General features: G+C 41.4%; 3 protein-coding genes across 3 annotated transcripts in view; all 3 read left to right on the top strand.

Annotated features, from left to right (window-relative positions):
- LOC311048684 (uncharacterized protein) overlaps window positions 1-2,019 on the top strand; it is a gene marked incomplete at its 3' end in the record, with an annotated part of 2,565 nt that extends 546 nt beyond the window's left edge. The window contains exons 2-3 of the mRNA XM_084061946.1: window positions 511-751; window positions 1,541-2,019. Of these exons, the coding sequence (XP_083918072.1) occupies window positions 511-751; window positions 1,541-2,019 (720 nt within the window). The remainder of the gene's footprint in view (window positions 1-510; window positions 752-1,540) is intronic.
- Window positions 1-27,075, top strand: part of g0s2 (G0/G1 switch 2) — a 277,791-nt gene that overhangs the window by 248,101 nt on the left and 2,615 nt on the right. The gene's annotated exons all lie outside the window — the stretch shown is intronic.
- LOC311048911 (sorting nexin-6) lies at window positions 5,848-25,655 on the top strand. The gene is made up of 14 exons (XM_084062260.1): window positions 5,848-6,078; window positions 9,076-9,198; window positions 10,313-10,420; window positions 10,962-11,022; window positions 12,843-12,970; window positions 16,579-16,662; window positions 17,059-17,133; window positions 17,801-17,831; window positions 19,629-19,716; window positions 20,451-20,490; window positions 21,172-21,258; window positions 22,447-22,536; window positions 23,077-23,142; window positions 25,259-25,655. Exons 1-14 carry the CDS (start codon window positions 6,073-6,075, stop codon window positions 25,394-25,396), a joined length of 1,125 nt encoding a protein of 374 aa, XP_083918386.1. The 5' UTR covers window positions 5,848-6,072; the 3' UTR covers window positions 25,397-25,655.

The raw sequence follows: 27,075 nt of genomic DNA, 5'->3' as shown, positions 1-27,075 counted from the left end.
AGTGATATATTATTGATTTCAGCTGTTATGATTCAGAACATGTAAACATGACCCGCTTTAATGACTTCAGTCTATATCAGTAGCTTAATGACGAGTATTAACATTCTATTGTCTTTTTTAATGTCCAATGTATTTGTATTTAAGTTCATAAAGTTAACATAAGTATAACTAAATGCATTTGAAAGGAAATGAAAATGTCACTTTTCAGGATTCCTAATTGAAAAATAGCAGATCTACAAGTTCAAAACGCGTCGCGCTGCGACGCGTTTTGAGCTTGTAGATCTGCTATTTTTGCTATACTTTTGTGTGACATAGAATGATGAAAAAGTTAAAATACGGAGATAAGAGGTGTGTGTGTGTGTGTGTGTGTGTGTGTGTGTGTGTGTGTGTGTGTGTGTGTGTGTGTGTGTGTGTGTGCGCAATGTGGCCCCTGGAGTGAGTGTGGACATATATATATATATATATATAGTGGCCCTCTGCATCATCAACGTTGCATCACTCCTAATGTAGATCCTGGTCTGCAGCCTGTGGTGTGTGGTCATAGTGGTTCTGGAGGCCTCCTCCTCCTCCTCCTCCTCCTCCTCCTCCTCCTCCTCAGCGCTGAAGAGAAACTACTACGAGACCCTGGGCCTCCAGCGGGGGGCCACGGACAAGGAGGTGAAGCGGGCGTTCCGTAGGCTGGCCATGAAACACCATCCTGACAAGAACAAGAACCCAGACGCTGAGAAGACCTTCAGGGAGATGGCCGAGGGTAAAGGGCAGTACTCGAATGTTTTACTTAAAGGAAAAGTATGTCAATACTGGCTGCAAAGTAGAAGTACTCTGTTACAAGTGAAAGTCCGGAATTCTAAATTCACTTGCGTAAAAGTGCACAAGTATTGGTATCAAAATGTACTTGAGTACAAAAAGTAAAAGTACTAAAATGTTTGAAAATAGCAGATCTACGAGCTCACAACGCGTCGCGTCGAGCTTGTAGATCTGCTATTTTCAAGTAGCCTATGTATAAAGTATAGGGCTAAAGTGGTTAATGTACGTTTTATAATGTAATCATTTATATCTGCAAAGTAACTAGTAACTAAAGTTTTCAAATAATTCTAGTGGAGTAAAAGTACAATGCCTCTGAGATGTAGTGGAGTAGAAGTAAAAGTACTGAACATTGGAAATTTGAAAAAAAACTCAAAATTGTACTTAAAGTAAATGTATTTAGTTACTTTACACCAGTGGTTTTCAACCAGTGGTCCGGGGACCACCAGTGGTCCTTGAGGGGGTTCCAGGGGGTCCCCAGCCAAATGAATAGTTAGGAACCAAATAGACCCTTATGTGTCCGTAACTCTGAGAGTGTACAAATGGAACCAAATGGACCCTAACGGGTCCATTTGGTTCCATTTGTACACTCTCAGAGTTACATGAACCACATAAAATGGTAGAGTCCTTGGCATATCTTTTCAAATGGGGGTCCCTGGGCTAATATGTGTCAAATTGGTGGTCCTTGACACGAAAAAGGTTGAAAACCACTAGCTTTACACCATTTGTCCCACAGCGTATGGAGTCCTCTCCAACAAGGAGAAGAGGAGGATCTACGACCAGCTGGGCCACCAGGCCTTCCTGGAGAACGAGGAGGACTTCGGAGGAGGAGGAGGAACAGGAGGAGGAGACGACCATCACGACTTCTTCAGCTTCAGCTTCGACCAGATGTTTGACGACATGTTCCTGTTCGACCAGGACGAGACGGGGGAGGAGCCTTTCTTCATGGAGGCGGGGCAACACTGGAGCTTTCCTATGGGAGGGGGAGGGGCTGGCGACGACGAGGGTCCGAATTTTTGGGGGTCGGATTTCCTTGACCTAACGCAGCACCAGGGTCACCAGGGTCACCAGGGTCACCAGGGTCACCAGGGTCACCAGGGTCAGTACGGGTTCGAGGACCACCAGGCGGACGGCCATCAGCAGTACTGCTGGCTGTCACCACAACCTGACGGGACCACCGTTAAGATGTGTGAGGGGGGGGACCACCACCGTTAAGATGTGTGAGGGGGGGGGACCACCACCGTTAAGATGTGTGAGGGGGGGGGACCACCACCGTTAAGATGTGTGAGGGGGGCTGATAGGACCACCGTTAAGATGTGTGAGGGGGGGGACCACCACCGTTAAGATGTGTGAGGGGGGCTGATAGGACCACCGTTAAGATGTGTGAGGGGGGGGACCACCACCGTTAAGATGTGTGAGGGGGGGGGACCACCACCGTTAAGATGTGTGAGGGGGGGGGACCACCACCGTTAAGATGTGTGAGGGGGGCTGATAGGACCACCGTTAAGATGTGTGAGGGGGGGGACCACCACCGTTAAGATGTGTGAGGGGGGGGACCACCGTTAAGATGTGTGAGGGGGGCTGATAGGACCACCGTTAAGATGTGTGAGGGGGGCTGATGGGGGTTGATGGTTAAAGGGTAATTTTGGACTAAGGTTTTCTTACCTTTTCTATGACGTTATGATATCTTATGATGAATGGTACAGTAGAAACATGTCATAACTCCATCCCGGGTCCTCCACAGCTTAAAACGTGCACAGATAGGCCTTGCGCTAGATCACATATTTTAATATTTTTTTCTTCTTATTTTTTTTGTGAGATCATAGTTCATAGTGACAGAACACTATGCAAATAAAATAAAATAAATAAATAACCTAAGTCTCGCTAGACGAGATTGAAATCTCGAGATTTCAATCTCGTCTAGCGAGACTTCTGTTCTGTTTTTTTTTTACAGTGTTCTGTCACTATGAACGTCAGATATGTGATCTAGCGCAAGGCCTATCTGTGCACGTTTCCAAGCTGTGGAGGACCCGGGATGGAGTTATGACATGTTTCTACTGTACCATTCATCCTAAGATATCATAACGTCATAGAAAAGGTAAGAAAACCTTAGTCCAAAATTCCCCTTTAAGATGTGTGAGGGGGCGGGGCTGATGGGTTTTATTGGTTGAAAAGTCCTGTAGGCTGTGATGTGTCTTATGCAATGTTGATTTATTATAATAAAGTCTCTCCATAATTCCTTCACACTGTGTGTGTGTGTGTGTGTGTGTGTGTGTGTGTGTGTGTGTGTGTGTGTGTGTGTGTGTGTGTGTGTGTGTGTGTGTGTGTGTGTGTGTGTGTGTGTGTGTGTGTGTGTGTGTGTGTAGATCTTTTTAGAAAATGTTTGAAACTTTTTCGTGGAAAAAGGAAGATGTTATAATATTTTTTTAAATTGCCTTTTAACAACATGAATAGTTGCATGGCTACACATTGTGAGCTTGTAGATCTTATTTACCTATTTTTGGAAGAAGAAACTAAAGATTTTTGGAAATGTTCTGATCTAAATTGTTTTACTTTTGTAAAGAATGGAATTTCCTTTGAAAATCTTTGCCTCTAATGCGGTTGTTGTCAAAGGCGGTTCCAGGGGGCCTTTATTTGATACTTTGGCTGTTCAAAAATATCAGATCTACAAGCTTTACATCTGCTACTTTAAACAAAAAGAAATAATAATAATAATACTATTGAAAATATGACTAACTTTTTTACACTAATCTTCTCTTCTGAGGGTCCCTGGCACTAATCATGTTCAGATGGGGGTCCCTGGCACTAATCATGTTCAGATGGGGGTCCCTGGCACTAATCATGTTCAGATGGGGGTCCCTGGCACTAATCATGTTCAGATGGGGGTCCCTGGCACTAATCATGTTCAGATGAGGGTCCCTGGCACTAATCATGTTCAGATGGGGGTCCCTGGCACTAATCATGTTCAGATGGGGGTCCCTGGCACTAATCATGTTCAGATGGGGGTCCCTGGCACTAATCATGTTCAGATGGGGGTCCCTGGCACTAATCATGTTCAGATGAGGGTCCCTGGCACTAATCATGTTCAGATGGGGGTCCCTGGCACTAATCATGTTCAGATGGGGGTCCCTGGCACTAATCATGTTCAGATGGGGGTCCCTGGCACTAATCATGTTCAGATGGGGGTCCCTGGCACTAATCATGTTCAGATGGGGGTCCCTGGCACTAATCATGTTCAGATGGGGGTCCCTGGCACTAATCATGTTCAGATGGGGGTCCCTGGCACTAATCATGGCCATCAGGCCAAATAAATACATATCATTTTGGAGGTGAGACCCACTGCTTTAACAACATTTAGTCCAGGGGCCAGGCCATATTTTGGTACCATCTAGGTGACCGTAAAGTTTTTGTATTTTTGTCTTCCTACATGTCTCTAGTTTATATTTTGGTATGATAACCCTTCCAATCTTGTAGCTTAATGGCAGTTATCACTACCTACTGGCTAATGTATCCGGTAGGAGACACAAAGTAGAATCTTTGTGTCTCCTACACCCGGGCATCAAATTATTGCGACAAAAAACAAAATATATCCATGTATTCAAGGCTTCATAGGGTGTGCAATTGATAGAAAATAAATCATTTTTTGGGTGAACTCCTCCTTTAAGTTTCCCAGGGGGACTCTCTACCCATTCAGCTATGACCACCCTAGACCGAAGGAGGGTCAACTTTTACAAGCTTATGGAAAGCAGTCTTTTTGGAAACACCAAAAATCTGAGAAGTTATCAATTGCACACCCCATGAAGCCTTGAATACATGGATATATTTTGTTTTTTGTCGCAATAATTTGATGCCCTAACCCTAACCCCTGATGCCCGGGTGTAGGAGACACAAAGATTCTACTTTGTGTCTCCTACCGGATACATTAGCCAGTAGGTAGTGATAACTGCCATTAAGCTACAAGATTGGAAGGGTTATCATACCAAAATATAAACTAGAGACATGTAGGAAGACAAAAATACAAAAACTTTACGGTCACCTTAGGTGGTACCAATTTGTGAAAATATCAGTGTTGGCCCCTGGACTAATTAGTCCATGAGCCAGAGCCCCAAAATTGATTATCAAAAGAGTGGGCAAAAACATATTAAATTGTACATAGGGTCAATATAAGTAAATAAATATATGATAACCTTTCCACAGGAGCAGCTTTTTCATATTTATCACACATTTTTGTTATTTTCCCCATATGTACATGACAGGTGAAAAAAAATCACAAAATTTAAGAAAATAGTGAAACATCATAATGAAATCATAATGAAACTTCCTGAGTTGATTACTTACATGAAGATAATGATTTATCGTATTGCAAGTTTTCTGAAACTGTATATTTAAATATGCAAATTAGGCATTTAGTCCGTGAGTCAGAGCCCCAAAATTGAGCCAGATATTGAATATTCCCTCGTTAAAAACCTTTGACTCCAACATCTTAACAAAATGAAATAAGTATGTTGACTCTCTTCATGTAAGTAATCAACTCAGGAAGTTTCATTATGATAACTATTTTTTAAATTTTGTAATATTTTCACCTGTCATGTACGTCAGGGGAAAAAAATGTGTGATGAATATGATAAAGCTGCTCCTGTGGAAAGGTTATCATATATTTATTTACTTATATTGACCCTATAAACAGTTTAATATACTGTAGGTATGGTTTTGCCCACTCTGGCTCATGCATGTCTGACACAGAGAGGCTGGAAGTGTCTCATAGTTTGTTTACAGGTTGGATGGTGGAAGCTGATTGGACAGAGCTTTGCCCTCTTTCCTGTTGGGGGGGGGGTTGGGGGTGTGTCCTACAGGGGGGTGTGTCCATCTGTTACTCAGTAACACATGCTTTCCTCTGCTCTGTTTCCTCTCCTCTGCAGCGCCAGCACTTTACTTTATATCCTCTCTCTCTCTCTCTCTCTCTCTCTCTCTCTCTCTCTCTCTCAGCACCAGTGTGAACTTTGACCTAAAGGATATCCTGTGCCTTCTCAGCAGTTAGTTAGGACAGTGTGAGTGTGTAGTTTATAGTGTGTAGTTTATAGTGTGTGTGTGTGTGTGTGTGTAGTGACTATAGAGGAGTTGTGTGAGGATCATTGAACACAGAGCAGACATCATACTGTGTGAGTGTGTAGTTTATAGTGTGTAGTTTGTAGTGTGTGTGTGTGTGTGTGTAGAGTTGTGTGAGGACCATTGAACACAGAGCAGAGACATCATACTGTATGTTTCACCATGATGGTAAGTGTGACTTTTCTTTAGTGCCTACAAGTTGTTAAAGGGACAGTTCACCCCCAAAAGGACTTTCTTTCTATCCATTTCAGACCCCATGGAGACTTCAACTCATGGAGATTTTAAAGTTTTTGTCTCATTCCTGAGACAATGGTTTTAGGACCGGTAGGAGACTCAAAGAGTCAACTTTGAGTCTCCTACCGGATACATTATAGCATCTTTACGCCCCGCTCATCAAATTATTGTCTTAGGAATGCGTCAAAAACTACAAAATCTCCATGAATTCGAGGCTTCATGCGGTGTAATTGATAGAAAATAAATGATATTTTGGGTGAACTATTCCTTTAATCGGTGCGGCTTCTGATTGTCATGTGACACGCGGTGTGCAGAGTACAGTATAGTAGAGACACACACACACACACACACACACACACACACACACACACACACACACACACACACACACACACACACACACACACACACACACACACACACAGTGTTAGTACAGTATGGTGTGTTTATGGGACACAGGAAGAATTGTCTATTTTGTCCAGAATGTGAAATATACATGTAAAAATAGCCTTAACCCTTTAAGACCGGGAGCACATCTGTGTCATTTTTACATTTATTTGGCTATTTTTGAAGAAAAAGATAAACCTTGAAAATATGTGCAAATCTTTGATATTATATATATTTTTTTTCTAACTCAAATCTTTGCTGCTGGGGGTCCCTGGAACTAAATATTTTCAGATGGGGGTCCACGGCCAAATACATATAATTGTGGGGGTCCTTGACATGAAAAAGTTTGAGAACCACTGATATATATTATAGCAACGTACGTTTAAAAAAAAAGAAGAAAGCATTAGAATCTGTAGAATCTGTAGAATCCCCCAGAAGCAAAGATTTGAGTGAAAAATGTTCGCTTTAAAAAACATATATATTCAAAGATTTGCACAAATTGTCATGATTATTCATAAAAATAGCAGATCTACAAGCTCGTAGCGCGGCAGCGCTACGAGCTTGTAGATCTGCTATTTTTGAATAGCCAAAGAAATCTAAAAATGACACACAGATGCGTTCCCCGGTCTTAATTGGTTAAAGGGATAGTTCACCCAAAAATGACTTATTTTCTATCAATTACACAAAATTGAAAGATATAAAATATATAAATCTTATTTTGCTGTTTTACTAATTAGGACTGTGTCCTGATTTAATTGGTTGGTTTGATCTGAGTCAGCCTGGGTGTTTGTAGTCATTTTCTATGCCTTTATTCTCCTTACATTTATCTTGTAAACTATACATATAATCCTTTAATTCTGCCAGTCTTTAACTTCATAGTAATGGTGAAATCCACATGAGAATGTTTAGTTCTCTGAAGAGGCTGGTCTCTGCATTGACTGGACGTCGTAAAGACATATTTTACACATTTATGATTGTGTGTAAAATGATTGAATCAATGAATGGATCAGTTTAACTCTGTTACAACTTCTGGGGGTCCCAAAATATTTTGAAATGGGGGTCCACGGCCAAAAACGTATCATTTTGGGTGGTCCTTGACATGAACAAAAAACCTGTTAGGATTTAGAAGATATTTGTAGAATTCCTCAGAAGCAAAGATCTGAGTTTTAAAACATATATAATATATCTATTCAAAGATTTGCACAAAATTTCCAAGATTAAAAAAAATAAAAATCTAAAAATGACAGAGACTCTGTCTTATAGTTTAATTATGACATCACATCAAAATGTAATATTTCCAACTAATTTTGATTGTCCAAATACAACAACCTTTAATGTTTTAGTCTTCTCTAATACACTAAAATGACCTGCACTCCGTCTACACTTTGCACAATAAGGACAACTTTATTGAGGCCTCAATAATTTTCATTTTATTATATAGACATGATATAGATATAGAGTTTATAGACTGATCAGGTGTGCATAAGACCTGTTTTTTCCCTCTTTTTCTTCTTCTTCCAGAACTATTTTCTTTCAGGATGTAATGATCATTAGAACAGTGGTTCTCAAACTTTTTCATGTCAAGGACCCCCAAATTGACACTTATTAGCCCGCGGACCCCCATTTGAAAAGATATGCCAGGGACCCCCGTAAGACAAGATTTTTACGGCTCTCTAGCAGTGATTCTCAACCATTTTAATTTCAAGGACCCCCAGTTTGACATGCATTAGGGCTACAGACCCCCATTTAATGGCATTTATATCTCTGGGACCCCAATTTATATTGTAAAATCAATGTTCATTTAACTCTGAGGGTGTACAAATGGAACCAAATGGACCCGTTAGGGTCCATTTGGTTCCATTTGTACACTCTCAGAGTTACAGACCCATAAGGGTCCATTTGGTTCCTATCCATCAATTAGTTGGGGACCCCCTGGAACCCCCTCAAGTACCCCTGGGGGTCCCCGGACCCCACTTTGAGAACCAATGCATTAGACTCAGATCTCTCAGACTCCCTCCCCAGTCAGAGTTAGGAGTTTGAATGAATGTAGAATGATATGTAGGATATAATGTCTAGATGTGTGACAGGACTTCATTTAACCGACTAAACTGTTTCTGAATATTTAATTTGAACAGAAAAATCCTCTCTCTCACACTTATGGCAGTGATCACCCTCCTCTGTGTCATGTTGGCATCCCTAAAGGTTACCTAACCCTGATGTAGAGTTATAATGTTTTATAGTCCTGTTTGGAGTGTGATAGGTGGCTGTAGCTTAAACCCCATGGAGACTTGAATTTGTGGATATTGTTTAGTTTGTGTCTCATTCCTGAGACAATAATGTGATGAGCGGCAGCGGTTCCGGTAGGAGACACAATGAGTCTCCTTTGTGTCTCCTACCGGAACCGCTGCGTACCGGTCCGCTGGTCATCACATTATTGTCTTAGGAGTGAGACAAAACTAAACTTTTTTTTTTCTTTTGGGTGAACTATCCCTTTAAAACTGTTTGAAGTGTAATAGGTGGTTAAAACGATACGTTTGTTTAAAGGACGAGGAGCAGGAAGTGACATCATCATCATCGTCCTCGCTGGACGTCAGCTGTCACAGCATCAGAGTGACAGAAGTGTCCAGAGACGGAGAAACTCTGAACTTCATCATCATTTCTCAGAAGGTGAGAACATTATAATACGCTGCCATTGGTGGAAAATACTAAGTAGCCTATACTCAAGTACTGTACTTAAGTAAAACATTTTGAGGTATTTTTAACTTTACTGGAGTACGTCAAATTTTAAATAATTTTACTTCTACTCCACTACATCTCAAAGGCAAATATTATACTTTTACTCCACTATAATTATTTAAAAAATGTAGTCGCTAGTTACTTTCTAGGTTTAGATTATTATTTAAAAATAACTTCAGACCTATATACTTTGGCAATTTGAAAATAGCAGATCTACCAGCTCAAGCGACGAGTTGTGAGCTTGTTGATCTGCTATTTTAAAAATACCTTTTATACATTATATATTTTATACATTAACAACTTGTGAAATGGGACATTTTGCATGATGAGTACTTTTACTATTTATTTTAAGTACATTTTGATGCCGATACTTGTGTACTTTTACTCAAGTCAATTTTGAATATCGAACCTGTACTTGAAACAGACTATATATACAATAGGGTGTTGATACTTTTACTTAAGTAATACTTAAAGAATGAGAGTACTGTATGCTGCTTAAATCTGAAGCGGTTACATTGTAGCAGTAATATATATATTATATAAAGAGCAGATTGTTATGATTTCAAGTAAATCCACGTCTTTACTTTTGATCTCCCTCCTCTGGTCATTCATTCTTATGGCCAGTAGGGGGTGTTTTATACCTGTTATTGGTTAGACTGAATGAAATACATGTATTTCATTTTTTTTTTTAATTATGCTTCATTTATGTTTTATAAGGTAACATTTTAACAATTTAATTAAAATGTAAGTTAACCACATTAACCCTGGTGTTCCTATGTTCTGCCAATTTAAAAACTAAATTAAAACTGTTAAAATAGCACATCTAACCTCACGTGTGTGTGTGTGTGTGTGTGTGTGTGTGTGTGTGTGTGTGTGTGTGTGTGTGTGTGTGTGTGTGTGTGTGTGTGTGTGTGTGTGTGTGTGTGTGTGTGTGTGTGTGTGTGTGTGTGTGTGTGTGTGTGTGTGTGTGTGTGTGTGTGTGTGTGTGTGTGTGTGTGTGTGTGTGTGTGTGTGTGCGTGCGTGCGTGCGTGCGTGCGTGTCCAGCTCTCGGGGACAGGGGAGTACCATGTGGCCAGAACCTACGAGGACTTTGATTGGCTGCAACACCAGCTGTTCTCTGAGGAGGAAACACCTGGAATACAAGGAGTTATAGTTAGTAGAGGCTTTTATTCTGAAATACAAGGAGTTGTAGTTAGTAGAGACTTTTAATCTGAAATACAAGGAGTTATAGTTAGTTAGTCTCTCGTAGCCAGACAACTATTCCACAATCTCTGAATGTTATATAGTCTGGAACTACAACTCCTGAAATCCGAGAGAGGAAACTGGCACTTCTGTTCACGAAAATATATTTTAAAATATCTAGCAGCAAGCTATGTATACTTAGATGATTTGTATTTATATTAGGATACATTTGCGTGACTGTAAAGACTAAACGGAAGTGAGGAGGAGGCTTCACATCCAGTTTATATTGTAATCATGATCAGAGCTTCTGAGTCCCAGACTGTATGACCGGAAACATTTGAACATTGTGGGAGGTAACAGCTCTCTGTCAATAAGACATCCCCACCATAGACTGTAAAAAATATGGACGAAGGGAACCATAGGTTTCTACAGACCCTGTATTAATACTGTATGATGTATAATGACATATTTTAATATACTGTATGTTGTATAATAACATCTTTTTCTCTAGTTTCCACCTCTTCCTGCCAAGGCTCAGGTGAATGCATCTGCTAAGGTTATGAAGCAGCTTGGTATGTACTTTACTTATTATTTATAAACATATACTGTATGTACTTATTTTATACATATACTGTTATATACATTATATGCTTCTTTCTGAATGACAGGAAATATAGATCCAAATGAACTAGAGCAGTGGTTCTCAAACTTTTTCATGACAAGGACCCCCAAAACGATATGTATTTGGCCGCGGACCCCCATCTAAAAATATTTTGTTCCAGGGACCCCCCAGCAGCAAAGATTTGAGTTACAAATGTTAGCTTTAAAACATATGTATTCAAAGATTTGCACACATTTTCAAGATTTTTCAAAAATAGCAGATCTACAAGCTCATAGCGCGGCACTCGGTGCCGCGCTATGAGCTTGTAGATCTGCTATTTTTGAATAGCCAAAGTATAAAAGGTCATAATTATTCTGATGCTGTATTTACACATTTTGCTGGGTACCCCCTGGAACCCCCTCAAGTACCCCTGGGGGTCCCCGGACCCCACTTTGAGAACCAATGAACTAGAGTAGTTAACCACATGCACCCTGTAGCGTCCATATTCTAATCCACAACTAGTCACAATGAGACGTGCTATGAGCTTGTAGATCGGCTATAATTGTCTGCCAAGACATTTGGTGTAGATTTAGGCCTGTAAAAGGAGGGGGCCTAGTATATACCCCTGGGGGACTCCAGTCACAACTAAATATATAGGGTTAATGGTTAATGTGATCACATGTCATTAATTTCTGTCTGGCCTGATGTTTTCTACTGGACTGTAAGCATCCTGGCCTTATGGTTAGGTTTAGTGTGACGAAATGTTTTCTACTGTCTACTGCAGAGGTCTTCAATGTTTTTCAGCCCAGGGACCCCTTAGCTGAGATAGAGATGGCCCCCCACTACGTTGTGAGCTTGTAGATCTGCTATTTTCGGCTAATGTTCCCCTCAGAATAGGGATTCTAGGGTTCAAGTGGTTGATGTAAAAAAAAACATCCTATTACACAAAGATTTGGCAGCCCCCCTGTAGTAACTCTGAGGACCCCCTAGGGGTCCAGGACCCCCAGTTGAAGACCCCTGGTCTACTGTACTGTAGGCATCCTGGCCTTATGGTTAGGATTAGAGTGATGTCTTCATGTCTTCTGGTAGGTATCCTGGCCTTATGGTTAGGATTAGAGTGAGGTAATGTGTTCATGTCTTCTAGTAGGTATCATGGTCTTATGGTTAGGATTAGAGTGATGTAATGTGTTCATGTCTTCTGGTAGGTATCGTGGCCTTATGGTTAGGATTAGAGTGAGGTAATGTGTTCATGTCTTCTAGTAGGTATCATGGTCTTATGGTTAGGATTAGAGTGATGTAATGTGTTCATGTCTTCTGGTAGGTATCATGGTCTTATGGTTAGGATTAGAGTGATGTAATGTGTTCATGTCTTCTGGTAGGTATCATGGTCTTATGGTTAGGATTAGAGTGATGTAATGTCTTCATGTCTTCTGGTAGGTATCATGGTCTTATGGTTAGGATTAGAGTGATGTAATGTGTTCATGTCTTCTGGTAGGTATCATGGTCTTATGGTTAGTGTTAGAGTGATGTAATGTGTTCATGTCTTCTGGTAGGTATCATGGTCTTATGGTTAGGATTAGAATGATGTAATGTCTTCATGTCTTCTGGTAGGTATCGTGGTGGTCTTATGGTTAGTGTTAGAGTGATGTAATGTGTTCATGTCTTCTGGTAGGTATCATGGCCTTATGGTTAGTGTTAGAGTGATGTAATGTGTTCATGTCTTCTGGTAGGTATCATGGCCTTATGGTTAGTGTTAGAGTGATGTAATGCTGTTCTTGTGTCTTCTGGTAGGTATCCTGGCTTTAGGACAGGACTGGCAGCCATACTGTCTGGCTCTGGAGAAATACCTCCACCTGGTGGTCACACACAGAACACTCAGCAAAAACAAAGCTCTGGAGACGTTCCTTACGAGTTCAGAGGTCAGTGGATAAAAACTTTATTGTTTTACTAAATGACAGAGTTCAGAGGTCAGTGAATAAAAACTTTATTGTTTTACTAAATGACAGAGTTCAGAGGTCAGTGAAAAAAACCTTTATTGTTTTACTAAATGACAGAGTTCAGAGGTTAGTGAATAAAAACTTTATTGTTTTACTAAATGACAGAGTTCAGAGGTCAGTGAAAAAACTTTATTGTTTTACTAAATGACAGAGTTCAGAGGTCAGTGAATAACAACTTTATTGTTTTACTAAATGACAGAGTTCAGAGGTCAGTGAATAAAAACTTTATTGTTTTACTAAATGACAGAGTTCAGAGGTCAGTGGATAAAAAAAATATTGTTTTACTAAATGACAATCACTAGATCAAGGGTTCCCCATCTTTTCAGGCTGCGACCCCCAACAATAATCATATTAGAACTGAGGACCCCCCAACAATAATCATATTAGAACTGAGGACCCCCCAACAATAATCATATTAGAACTGGAGACCCCCCAACAATAATCATATTAGAACTGAGGACCCCCCAACAATAATCATATTAGAAATGGAGACCCCCCAACAATAATCATATTAGAACTGACCCACCCTGATATGCACTTGGAATTGTATGCATTACAATTAGTTTGACCCGGTTTCACAGATAAATACCGTATTGTTAAAATAGCAAGCTCATAGATTGGCTATTTTCACAATGTTTGCCTCTATCGTTTTAAAAAGTCCTTAAATTGTCACTTTATAAATGTGCAGACACCCTGTATACACTTATACTGTATGTTGTTTGTTCACTGTTGAATGAGAAAACAATGTTGCACATTAAGATAATCATTTGGGGACCCCCCTGGGAGTGCATTCATAACAACAGAATATAACTGCTGAACTTTGTTGTTTTATGACAGAGAGAGGATCAGATAGAGCTTTGGCTGTCAGTTGCAGATGAAAGCTGTGTTTTTTATGTTTTTTTATGGTGTGTTTGGTCGTTAGTTGCCGACAGCCTCTGGCCTACTGTGATAGGCTAAGGGAAATAAATAACACATCACTGATTTACTGTGATAGGCTGAGGAAAATAAATAACACATCACTGATTTACTGTGATAGGCTGAGGAAATTAACACTCTTAATATGTTGAAAGTCCATAAAAACAACAACTGCCTAAATGTTTGTTCATATAAGACAGCGGGACAGAGCAGGAAACACAACAAAACTCACTTTAACAGTTCAGTCAAACTTTTTGCTTTGCTTTATTATTATTATTGTTTATTATTTTCTTGTTTTTCTTCTCTAAACGTTTTCTTTTTTCCTTTTTTTGCTGTCTTCCTCCGGGTTTTTAATCTTTATTTTTAAACCTATTCTGTGAAGCACATTGAACTGCACTTGATGTATGAAACGTGCTATATAAATAAACTTTGATTGATTGATTGAAACAACTCAGAGAGTGTACAAATGGGTCCAAATGGAACCATAAGGGTCCATGTGTCCCTTCTCAGGGTTACAGGCCCATAAAGGTCCATTTGGTTCAGTCATTCTCAACCTTTAATTCAAGGATCCCCAGTTTGATGATGATGTTGTCGGGCAGAAACCTCTTATCTTCTTATTTTTTTTTGTGTTTATTCGAAAATCAACGTCCTACTTGATCATACTACAGCGTCACACAAAAAGCATTACAAGTAGCAGATCTACAAGCTCAAAACATGGCACGAAGCTTGTATAGATCTACTACTTTTGCTTTTTTTTTTACTTAGACACCTTTGGAGTTACTGACCCATAAGGGTCCATTTGGTTCCTATACAAATGGACCCCTGTGAGGAAACCTTGGGGTCCCCAAACCACATGTTGAGAACCCATGTTGGAGTAGAATAACTGTGAGACTATAGACACACGCACGCACGCACGCACGCACACACACAAGGACCGACGGGCGTGGGCGAAAACATAGTCTCTGCCACGCCTTCGGCCTGGCAGAGACTATAAAATGAAGGCTTGTTTATTGACCATAGAGTTCATGCTTTACTCTGCCTGTTCACACACACACACACACACACACACACACACACACACACACACACACACACACACACACACACACACACACACACACACACACACACACACACACACACACACACACACACACTGGCTCTTAAATCACTCCTATAAATGTCCACCAGACAAACATGTGACTCCCTCCTTACCCTCCTTCAAAACCTGCTGTAAAAGAACACCTGGACCTAGACTAGTCTCCTATCTGGACCTAGACTAGTCTCCTAGCTGGACCTAGACTAGTCTCCTAGCTGGACCTAGACTAGTCTCCTATCTGGACCTAGACTAGTCTCCTAGCTGGACCTAGACTAGTCTCCTATCTGGACCTAGACTAGTCTCCTATCTGGACCTAGACTAGTCTCCTAGCTGGACCTAGACTAGTCTCCTATCTGGACCTAGACTAGTCTCCTAGCTGGACCTAGACTAGTCTCCTATCTGGCCACTAGCCTGGGATCAAAACCTGTTTGGGGTTTTTATGATCCGGTCGGGAGCAGAAGTAACCCTGCGCCACCAGGAACCCGCAAGCCACACCCCAAAATAACTCCGGCCGCGATCAAGGGCGTTGTAATAGGGCCTTCCTAATAAAATGTCCAGGGACGTGCACAGATAGACTCTAGGTGGTGCTAGAGCACCTGCCCTTTGCCCTCTTGACCAGAAGTTTTTTTCAGTTTACAGCAGGGGTCTTCAACAGGGGGTCCGGGACCCCTAGGGGGTCCTCAGAGTTACTACAGGGGGTCCGCCAAATCTTTATGTGATATGATTTTTCTTTTTACCATAACCACTCGAAACCTAGCATCCCTTTTCTGAGGAGAACTTTAGCCAGATGTAGATCGGCTATTTTTGGCAAAGAGGTATAGGTGTAGAGGGAAAAAGGTGCAGACCAAGTCAACAAAAAAAAGTATAATTTACTTGAGCACCTGCCCCTCAAAATGTCTGTGCACGCCACTGAAAATGTCCCTTTGTTATCCCACGGGAAGTTCTATTCTATTTAAATAGGGATTGTGGGGAAACAAACAGGGAGAACCAACACAAAGCGGCTTCGCAAAACCGGAACCCACAACACCCGGAAGCTTTAAAAAAAGAAAAAGAAATAGTAGGCGTGGCCTAGACCGGATCACACGGGCAATTTATTAACGAATACCAGGCTTTCCTCCGAGGTGGAGAGACTGGTGATGCTTAGCCAATAGAAAGTACCCCCCCCCCCCACACACACACACACACACACACACACACACACACACACACACACACACACACACACACACACACACACACACACACACACACACACACACAGTTTTTCTGTAAATGTACTTTTACTGCAACTAGTATTGATGATTTCTTGTATAGTTTTGTTTGTATGTCTTTATATGTCTTGATGAATTGAATACATAATAGGACCACAATGGAAACAAGCCCTCAATGCTTTTTGTGTTGTCCTTTTAGCATTATTGTACAACTGTACCTTTTGCAAACTGTTAATAAAGTATTCAATCAATCAATCAATCAATCAATCAATCAATCCATCCCTCCCCCTCACTATAATCAACAGCCTCCTGGACGTCAGAATGCAAAGAAAGGAATCTTCAACCGTCTGAGTCAGGCCATGGAGGGCATGAGGAAGGAGGGGCATAAGGTACATGAGTGTGTTGTATATGGAAGGCATAAGGAAGGAGGGGCATAAGGTACATGAGTGTGTTTTATATGAGCTATGTCTGGTAGAAACCTCACATTTGTACAAAACTGTTACTTTTCACGATTCAAACTCAAAATCATCAAAAGTAGCAGATCTACAAGCTTGAAGCGTGGCGCGAAGCGACACGCTTCAAGCTTGTAGATCTGCTACTTTTGATGCTTCTGTGTGACGCTGTAGTTGATCAAGTAGGAAGTCAATTGATCAATTACAATACGGAGATGAGAGGTTTCTGCCCGACAGCAACGATAGACATAATTTAACTCTATATTTAATATGTAATCATTCTACATGTATGTGCAGAATGTAATATTTAATATGTAATCATTGTATGTGCAGGATGTTGACGAGTTCTTTCAAACGGAGCGTGATCACAACGTGACTCTGATGGGTTGTACCAAGACAGCAGCTGAGGTGAGTCAAGTCAATGAAACACCTTAATGGTATATATGACCTAGAACCACTTTTACTTTAGCCTTCCTATGTTTTGGGGCGTGTCCTATAGACAAATATTTTCAATTATTTCATTTGTTTTTCAAAACCTTTAAAAAAAGGTTTTCAAGATTTGTTCATAAATCTTCCAAAACCTTCAGACACATTTCGAAATGGTGAAAAAAAAAGGAATTGCTCAACAAACTCATGTGGGCTTGTAGATCAGCTATTTTCACTCGCCTTTTTCTCCCTTTTCGTTTTTTTTTTAACCCATCAAGCCCTGAGGCCGATTCTACAAATGCCTTTTAAATCAGTAATTCGCCCACTTTTCCAAAAATGTTCAAAAATAGCAGATGTACAAGCACGCAGCTTGTACATCTGCTATTTATGAATAGCCAACGCTAAAATCTAAAATGACTAAGATGCTTTCCCGGTTTTAAAGGGTTAAATGGATAAGACACGTCGACTAAAAAACTCGACTCGAACAAAATGAAACAAAAAATATCTGAAACAACAAAATGTCCGCCGTCACGTATTCATCATCTTTAATTAGCACATCAAATTAAAGGCTGTCCTAAATACAACTACATGAGTACATGATGTATTTTACTGTAGTTTCTCTATAACTGTGTTATTGTTTGTCTTGTAGAGATTCATGGAGGTGGTGTTGACAGAGCAAAGTAAGAATGAACACACTTTGATCTGATCTGACATTAAAGGCACACTGCACTGGTTTAAATTTGTGAGGGAAGAAAATGCATGCAAATCTTTGAATATACACCATTTTTAAAGCAAACATTTTCAAACTCAAATCTTTGCTTGTTGGGGTCACTGGAACAAGGAGATGGGGGTGTGCGGCCAAATATATATCATACATACAGTAAGTGGTTAAAAAACTGTTAGGATTTAGACGACATTTGTAGAATCCCCATGAAGCAAAGATTTGAGTTACAAATGTTTGCTTTGAAAATATATTTAAATACTCAAAGATGTGCACATATTTTCAAGATTTTTTGAAAATGGCAGATCTACAAGCTTATAGCGCAGCACTCTGCACTATGAGCTTGTAGATCTGCTATTTTTGAATAGCCAAAGAAAGAAAAAAAATACACAGATTCTTTCCTGGTCTAAATGGGTTACTTTGAAAATGTGGGTTTTCATACCAAACACCATAGTATTAAGCATACGTAGTACTGTAAAAGTTATGGTTATAAAACAGAAAAAAAACGTTTTAGTCTCTCATACGACTCATAAGGCATATGTCTTGCAGTGTAGTTATGGTAAACATCCTGCTTCAACGTCGATGTCACATTGGCAGTCTGCCAATATGGCATCGATGTTGATGCAGGATCCAGTGACCCATGCATTGTGTGTATGACCGCCACTGACCCGTTTCCCTCATGACCGCCACTGACCCGCTTCCCTCATGACCGCCACTGACCCGTTTCCCTCATGACCGCCACTGACCCGTTTCCCTCATGACCGCCACTGACCCGTTCCCCTCATGACCGCCACTGACCCGTTTCCCTCATGACCGCCACTGACCCGTTCCCCTCATGACCGCCACTGACCCGTTTCCCTCATGACCGCCACTGACCCGCTTCCCTCATGACCGCCACTGACCCGTTTCCCTCATGACCGCCACTGACCCGTTTCCCTCATGACCGCCACTGACCCGTTCCCCTCATGACCGCCACTGACCCGTTTCCCTCATGACCGCCACTGACCCGTTCCCCTCATGACCGCCACTGACCCGTTTCCCTCATGACCGCCACTGACCCGCTTCCCTCATGACCGCCACTGACCCGTTTCCCTCATGACCGCCACTGACCCGTTCCCCTCATGACCGCCACTGACCCGTTCCCCTCATGACCGCCACTGACCCGTTCCCCTCATGACCGCCACTGACCCGTTTCCCTCATGACCGCCACTGACCCGTTTCCCTCATGACCGCCACTGACCCGTTCCCCTCATGACCGCCACTGACCCGTTCCCCTCATGACCGCCACTGACCCGTTTCCCTCATGACCGCCACTGACCCGTTTCCCTCATGACCGCCACTGACCCGTTTCCCTCATGACCGCCACTGACCCGTTTCCCTCATGACCGCCACTGACCCGTTCCCCTCATGACCGCCACTGACCCGTTCCCCTCATGACCGCCACTGACCCGCTTCCCTCCCGCCAACAAAGGCCAGCTGTACTTCTGGACAACTCAAGCGGTTAAAAAGCTAAATATGCATAATAATCATCTGAAAATATATGAGTTTGTGGTGCTGTATCATGTATATTCTCTGTGTGTGTGTGTGTGTGTGTGTGTGTGTGTGTGTGTGTGTGTGTGTGTGTGTGTGTGTGTGTGTGTGTGTGTGTGTGTGTGTGTGTGTGTGTGTGTGTGTGTGTGTGCGCGTGCTTCACTAACATGTATATATTGTGTGTGTGTGTGTGTTTCACTAACATGTATATTGTGTGTGTGTTCAGAAACAGCAGTGGCCTGTGGACACCTCTCTGCTTCTCTGCAGCTCCTGGTGGAACCAGGAGACGAGCCCAACAAACAGGCCTTCTCCAAGTGAGACCAAGTTATTGTACACACTGTGTTCATTCAGACAATAGGCTCTGAAAACCTGCTGCCATTTCATATCACTTACTAATAGTCAGAGTAAACCAAACAAGCTCCATGACTTATTCCTCCATCGTTCAGACGCTCAGGATAACCAGAGAGCACCATCACTCTCAGAGTGCATTATTCCCAACACACCCTCTGTCATGTCTGTCAAACCTTCCAAATACTGCTAACAGAATGTGTTGAGTGTTTACTGACAGAACGTTTCTCTATATATATATACACTGTTAACAGAATGTGTTGAGTGTTTACTGACAGAACGTTTCTCTATATATATATACACTGTTAACAGAATGTGTTGAGTGTTTACTGACAGAACGTTTCTATATATATATACACTGTTAACAGAATGTGTTGAGCGTTTACTGACAGAACGTTTCTCTATATATATATACACTGCTAACAGAATGTGTTGAGTGTTTACTGACAGAACGTTTCTCTATATATATATACACTGTTAACAGAATGTGTTGAGTGTTTACTGACAGAACGTTTCTCTCTATATATATACACACTGTTAACAGAATGTGTTGAGTGTTTACTGACAGAACGTTTCTCTATATATATATACACTGTTAACAGAATGTGTTGAGTGTTTACTGACAGAACGTTTCTCTATATATATATACACTGTTAACAGAATGTGTTGAGTGTTTACTGACAGAACGTTTCTCTTACAGGATCTGTGTGAAGGTTTCAGAGGTCATCGACTCCATGAGGGTAAAATGTTCACTTCATTCTCTCCAAACTGTTCTACCGTTGCTCTGTAGAAGAGCTTTTAAACAGCAAACACAGGTGTTAACAATGACTTATTTTCTGTCCATCACACACCCCTTGAAGCCTTGAATGAATGGAGATTGTTTTGTTTTCGTCGCATTACTAAGCAGAGTTGTAAAGTAACTAAGTACATTTACTCAAGTACTGTACAATTTTGAGGTACTTTTAGGAAAACTTTAGTTACTAGTTACTTTGCAGATATACATTATTACATTATAAAACATACATTAACCACTGTAGCCCTATTTTATACCTAGGCTATTTGAAAATAGCTGATCTACAAGCTCACGATGCAACACGCTGTGAGCTTGTAGATCGGGTATTTGCAAACATTTTAGTACTTTTACTTTTGCTACTTTAACTACATTTTGATACCAATACTTTTGTACTTTTACTCAAGTAGCATTTTGAACACAGGCCTTGTACTTGTAACAGAGTATTTTTATATTATGGTATTGCTATTTTTACTTAAAGTAAAATATCTGTGTGTGTGTGTGTGTGTGTGTGTGTGTGTGTGTGTGTGTGTGTGTGTGTGTGTGTGTGTGTGTGTGTGTGTGTGTGTGTGTGTGTGTGTGTGTGTGTGTGTGTGTGTGTGTGTGCGTGCGTGCGTGCGTGCGTGCGCAGAAGAACATTGCGAGCGTTGCTGACAACGATGTGAACACTCTGGGTCTGGGTCTGGATCTGGACTCTCGGTACCAGGAAGCAGAGAAGGTGATTCTCATGTCATTTGGTCTCATCTCATACAAGCTGTTTCTAAACAGAGACCTGAGTAGGTATAGTGGGTATTGAGGTTCCTGAGATGTGTTTGTGTAGTTCTATGTGTTCATTGTAGTCACCTTTAACTACGTTAGGCTAAAGTTTGTTCATGTTGATGTATGTGATGTTATCGATACTGGCGGGCAGCACGCAAGTGCAAAAAAATAAATCCCCCTTAATTTTCCTCTAAATGTTAAGACGGGAGACGGCGTCTTTAACATTGACAGGTGTCGCGATGTCACTGATCGCCTCCAGGCAGGGACGTGCACAGATAGACTCTAGGTGGTGCTAGAGCACCTGCCCTTTGCCCTCTTGACCAGAAGTGCCCTTTTGAAAAAAATGGCACAGCAGGGGTCTTCAACAGGGGGTCCGGGACCCCTAGGGGGTCCTCAGAGTTACTACAGGGGGTCCGCCAAATCTTTATGTGATATGATTTTTCTTTTTATCATAACCACTCGAAACCTAGCATCCCTTTTCTGAGGAGAACTTTAGCCAAAAATAGCAGATCTACAAGCCCACAACGCCTCGCGCTGCGAGGCGTTGTGGGCTTGTAGATCGGCTATTTTTGGCAAAGAGGTATAGGTGTAGAGGGAAAAAAGAGCAGACCAAGTAAACCAAAAAAAGTATAATTTACTTGAGCACCTGCCGCTCAAAATGTCTGTGCACGACACTGCCTCCAGGCGAAATATAGGCCAATACCGAGACACAGCACAGCTGACAAACATGTCATGTATTATACTGTATGTTTAGGGAGGAGGGGTGGGGGGAATATATCCTTCAATAAGCATCGTGTTTAAGTGGGAATGATTTCTATGTTCAAATAAATAGCTTTATGGGGGGACAAATCTGACATTTGGAGCGGACAAGACCCCTCCATCCCCAGGGGATACTGGTGAAGATGATTTACACTACACTATAGAATATGTAAAGCGTCTTGTGTGTGTTACACAGGAGATGCTGTTCAGAAGGACGTGTAAACTGTGTGTGTGTGTGTGTGTGTGTGTGTGTGTGTGTGTGTGTGTGTGTGTGTGTGTGTGTGTGTGTGTGTGTGTGTGTGTGTGTGTGTGTGTGTGTGTGTGTGTGTGTGTGTGTGTGTGTGTGTGTGTGTGTGTGTGTGTGTGTGTGTGTGTGTGTGTTACACAGGAGATGCTGTTCAGAAGGACGTGTAAACTGGTGGAGCTGGAGGCCGCTACGAGGAACGCAGAGAGAGCCAAACCTGTCAAGAAGGCTGCTGTGAGTCAATCAATTAATCAGTCAGTCAGTCAGTCAGTCAGTCAGTCAACTTTATTTATGTGGACTCAGGGGTCCATTAAAAACAAACAACATAAAACACTATGCATCACAGAAAAAACATTTCCCATTTCATAAAAAAAATAACAAAATAAATCAGATATAACAAGTAGAGACAGTCATAGTGTTTTTGTTTTTGTTTTTTTTGTTTAAGTAGACAGATATCTTGTCCCATCAGTGTTAAAGGAGCTGATTAACTGATGTTAAATATAATTGGTCAGTACTTGTACTTGAGTAAATGTACCTTTGGTCACTTTCCACCACTGTCTGTAATGTCTTAATGCAACCAGTAGGTGGCAGTAACGGTCTTTCAAGCTCAGCTGATCATATTATTACAGTGGCTGAGAAATGGACTTATGCTGTTTAAAAACATGACATGCAAGAACATTCACTACATTACCTTATTACCTTATTACCTTAATACCTTATTACGTTATTACCTTATGACCTTATTGTAATGTCATGATGTTCTCTGTGCATTAGATGGATGATTTGAAGAAGGCTTCAGAGAAGGACTTTGATCACATCTCTGGAGTGGCCAAACAGGAGGTAAAGCAGCATGTTTTATCATGTAGTACACAGCTAAATACTTTAACCCTGTAAGACCTGCGGCCCATTCTACAAACGCCTTCTAATTCAGTAGTTCTCAAACCTTTTCGTCCTCAGGACCCCCACATTAATATATGTCACAGCTGGGAGAATTCTCAGCCAGCTTCAGTAGAATCTTCTTCTTCTTCTTCTTCTTCTTCTTCTTCTTCTTCTTCTTCCTCTAGAACTATTTTCTTTGAGGATATAATGATCATTAGACTCAGATCTCTCAGAGACTCACACTCCCTCCCCAGTCAGAGTTTGGAGTTTGAATGAATGTAGAATGATGTGTAGGATATAATGTCTAGATGTGTGACAGGACTTCATTTAACTGACTAAACTGTTTCTGAATATTTAATTTTAACAGAAAAATCACACCCTGTGTGAAGGCAGCGGCGCCTTTGATACATTTTGTCATCGATATGTGTTTATAATGTTTCCTTCTCTAAAACCCCTATAACTCCCAAACTTTTTACTCTGGGGAAAACGACTCATTTTGTGTGCACGATCGCTCCGCCGTTGTTACTCGCGTGCGCGATGTTAACGTTCCAGGCGTTAGCCAGGACCATCGGCTAAAATGGAGACATGCTTTTTTTTCTCATGGAATGCACGTCGTGGGGTCTACAGTGTAAACAGCGCTGCACAGCTCAACGGTGAGATTTCGGCACCGAACGTAATCTGTTATTATAAAATGCTGGCACCCGATGTGTTCATTGATGATGTCACCGCAGGGCTTGGTCAAGGCCAAGTAGCCTAGGTATTTAACAGGGTATTTAACAGCCTAGGTATTTAATTTTAACAGCCTAGGTATTTAACAGGGCTGTAATCAGCAGCAGGTGTTGCCAGTGACAGAGGCAAACAGTTTTAGACTGTGTTACATGAGAGCTGGAGGTCTGTGTGCGTTTGACTGTTCATTTATTTATGTTATTATTTTCTGTATGCTATAGTGAATGGCACGAAAGCTACTAAGAAAAAAACGTTTGTTTATTAACTCAACGGGACATCTTGTGGACATCAGTTTGTGTATGGAGCACACGTCAGAACTCCCTCGGCAACCAGTATAATGCCAGACGTATACTGTAGGACTCTTGACACGACACGTAACTCATTTCCTGCCATACACGCATAAAGTCGTGCTATTAAATAGCGCACTTGCCCGCCAACGCATGAAGTCGTTCTATTAAAAAAAATAGGCACGCTGTTTTAGGCAGCGTAACACAGCGCTGATGGGATGATCCATCGTCAATGAGAGAAGAAGTATGTGGATGTGACCAAAAAACGTCACATCCATCCGCCCTGACTATGGGATTTTCAGAAAAACAGCTGTAACTCAGTTGCTGTTTTTTTTTGCATTGAAAACATCTGTTTTCAGCGGACCAAACCCCCAACATGGCAGATCACGGTTGGAATCTTGGAATGTTGTGGTTCGTCTGAATACACATATCTCTCCGCTTACCCCTTCCCTCCGCCTTTTTTTTTTAAATACTATGTCGCCTCCACGTTGTTTCAAATATCATCGGAGAATGTCATTTTAAGCTGGCAAGGGGATAACAAACGATGTCTAATATGTTCTGTTGTATCATACTGACTCACCTGTCAGCAGCATACAGTGGCGTGCACAGACATTTTGAGGGGCAGGTGCTCATACTTTTTTTTGTTTACTTGGTCTGCTCTTTTTTCCATCTACACCTATACCTCTTTGCCAAAAATAGCCGATCTACAAGCTCACAACGCCTCGCAGCGCGAGGCGTTGTGAGCTTGTATATCGGCTATTTTTGGCTAAAGTTCACCTCAGAAAAGGGATGCTAGGTTTCGAGTGGTTATGGTAAAAAGAAAAATCATATCACATAAAGATTTGGCGGACCCCCTGTAGTAACTCTGAGGACCCCCTAGGGGTCCCGGAGCCCCTGTTGAAGACCCCTGCTGTAAACTGAAAAAAAAAAAACGTTTTTTTTTTTTTTTCCTCAAAAGGGCACTTCTGGTCAAGAGGGCAAAGGGCAGGTGCTCTAGCACCACCTAGAGTCTATCTGTGCACGTCCCTGAGCAGCATATATACTAATCTGTTATTTTCCTCCAGATCACACGCTTCCAGGACGTGCGTGTCCAGATGCTGCAGCAGGCGCTAGTCCAGTGGTGTGAGAAGCAGCTGGACGCGGCCAGAGAGACCGCTGAGCGCTACGACCTTCACCTGCAGGCCTTCAGGGAGATGGTGTAGTCCTACGACCTCCTGTGTGCCACGCCCCTTCAACCAGTGGTGGAAAAAGTACTCGGCTGTTTTACTCAAGTAAAAGTATCAATACTGCAATACAAAAATACTCCGTTACAAGTAAAAGTTCGGAATAAAAAAAAAAGTACTTAAGTACCAAAAGTAAAAGTACTAAAATGTTTGAAAATAGTACTGAAGTGCAGTACTTGAGTAAATGTACTTAGTTACTTTACACCACCGCCTTCAACACACACAGAGATGGTCTAGTGCTGTGGTTTTTTATCCCCCCCCCCCCCCCCCCCCCAAATAATCATAATGTGATCTGGGGACCCCCCCCCCCACCCTGACAAGCCTGAGTAGAGGCATTACATTTTGTATTGGACTTGATTCCACAGATAATTATTGTGATATATTCTCACAATGTTTGCCTCTTTCTTTGATAATACTTGACAATTTGGCCAAATGTTTGACCATGTTTCTATAGTATAGTTTGTTGATTACCTTCTTTAATTTGTGTTTTAAAAAGGTCTTAAAAAGTCCTTAAAATGTCACTTTATAAATGTGCAGATACCCTGTATACACGTTACTGTATGTTGGTGTGTTTACTGTTCAGTGAGAAAACAATGTTTTACAACAAGCAAATGATCTGGGGACAGTGAGAACCTCTGGTCTAGTGCTGCAGGACAACATGTTGTTTTGTAATATTAGTTTTTTATGATCAATCAATGGATTGTGTTCTGGCTTCAATCAAAGGAACTAACATAGATTATAAATGGTAAATTGGTGCATTTATATTATAGAGCCTTTCTCCAAAGCGTTTTATACAATGTAATGCATTACATTCAGCCATTATTATACTTTAACCCATTAAGACCTGAGGCTGCGTCTAAAAAAATCTAAATCGGAAAAAAAAAATCGGAAAAAAATATAAAAACATATTTTTCATGATTTTTCAAAAATAGCAGATCTACAAGCTCATAGCGCGGCACTCGGTGCCGCGCTATGAGCTTGTATATCTGCAATTTTTGAATAGCCAAAGACATCTAAAGTGACACAGATGCGTTCCAGGTATCAATGGGTTAAGTTACTATTTATCTGTATCACCATGATAACTTTTTTCTGTTTTTGTTTTAACACATCGTGTGCCAGAGGTTAAGTCAAATATTATACGTTCAGTGCCTGCATATCTTCCATCCACTTACGTTGATACGTTTAGTGCTGTAGAAGCCCCGACGTGGAAGTGCATGTAAACAGAGCGTGCGAGACGGCGGAGGGTCCCGACTAACGCCTGGAACAATAATATTTCTAACGCGATCCTCCATTGCAGAGTGATCACCGATCTAAAGCGGCTCACTTCCACCACGTTAAAAAGAAATGGAGATATTACGCTTTTAGTCAAGGAGTTAACATTGGAGAGGCCGACCGGAAGGATTTTTGACATGGATCCACACCCGGCCTCTCCTTCTCAGAGACTTTGTGGCAGCGGTGGCCTAGTGGTTAGAGGGTCGGCCTTGATACCGGAAGGTCCCTAGTTCGATTCCCCAATTCATCACATCAATCATGAATCACCGCTGAATAGCCCTTGAGCAAGGCTTCCATGCAGGGTCCGGCTGGAAACAAGTTTCGTACTTAGTCCGACACCCTGGGTAAACAACAAACTTTTTACTCCTGGGATGATCCCAAAGTTT

Source organism: Gymnoscopelus microlampas (assembly GCF_963454915.1).
Source record: "Gymnoscopelus microlampas genome assembly, chromosome: 7".
In the NCBI taxonomy this organism is placed as follows: Eukaryota; Metazoa; Chordata; class Actinopteri; order Myctophiformes; family Myctophidae; genus Gymnoscopelus; species Gymnoscopelus microlampas.
The sequence above is the reverse complement of the archived record's forward strand: the minus strand, read 5'-3'. Positions and strand labels throughout refer to the sequence as shown.

Excerpts from the sequence above, each read along its gene's own strand:
- LOC311048911 (XM_084062260.1), top strand. Across the intron at positions 9,199-10,312 it reads TCATCATCATTTCTCAGAAG|CTCTCGGGGACAGGGGAGTA; the intron begins GTGAGAACATTA and ends GTGCGTGTCCAG. Across the intron at positions 23,143-25,258 it reads CTGGAGTGGCCAAACAGGAG|ATCACACGCTTCCAGGACGT; the intron begins GTAAAGCAGCAT and ends ATTTTCCTCCAG.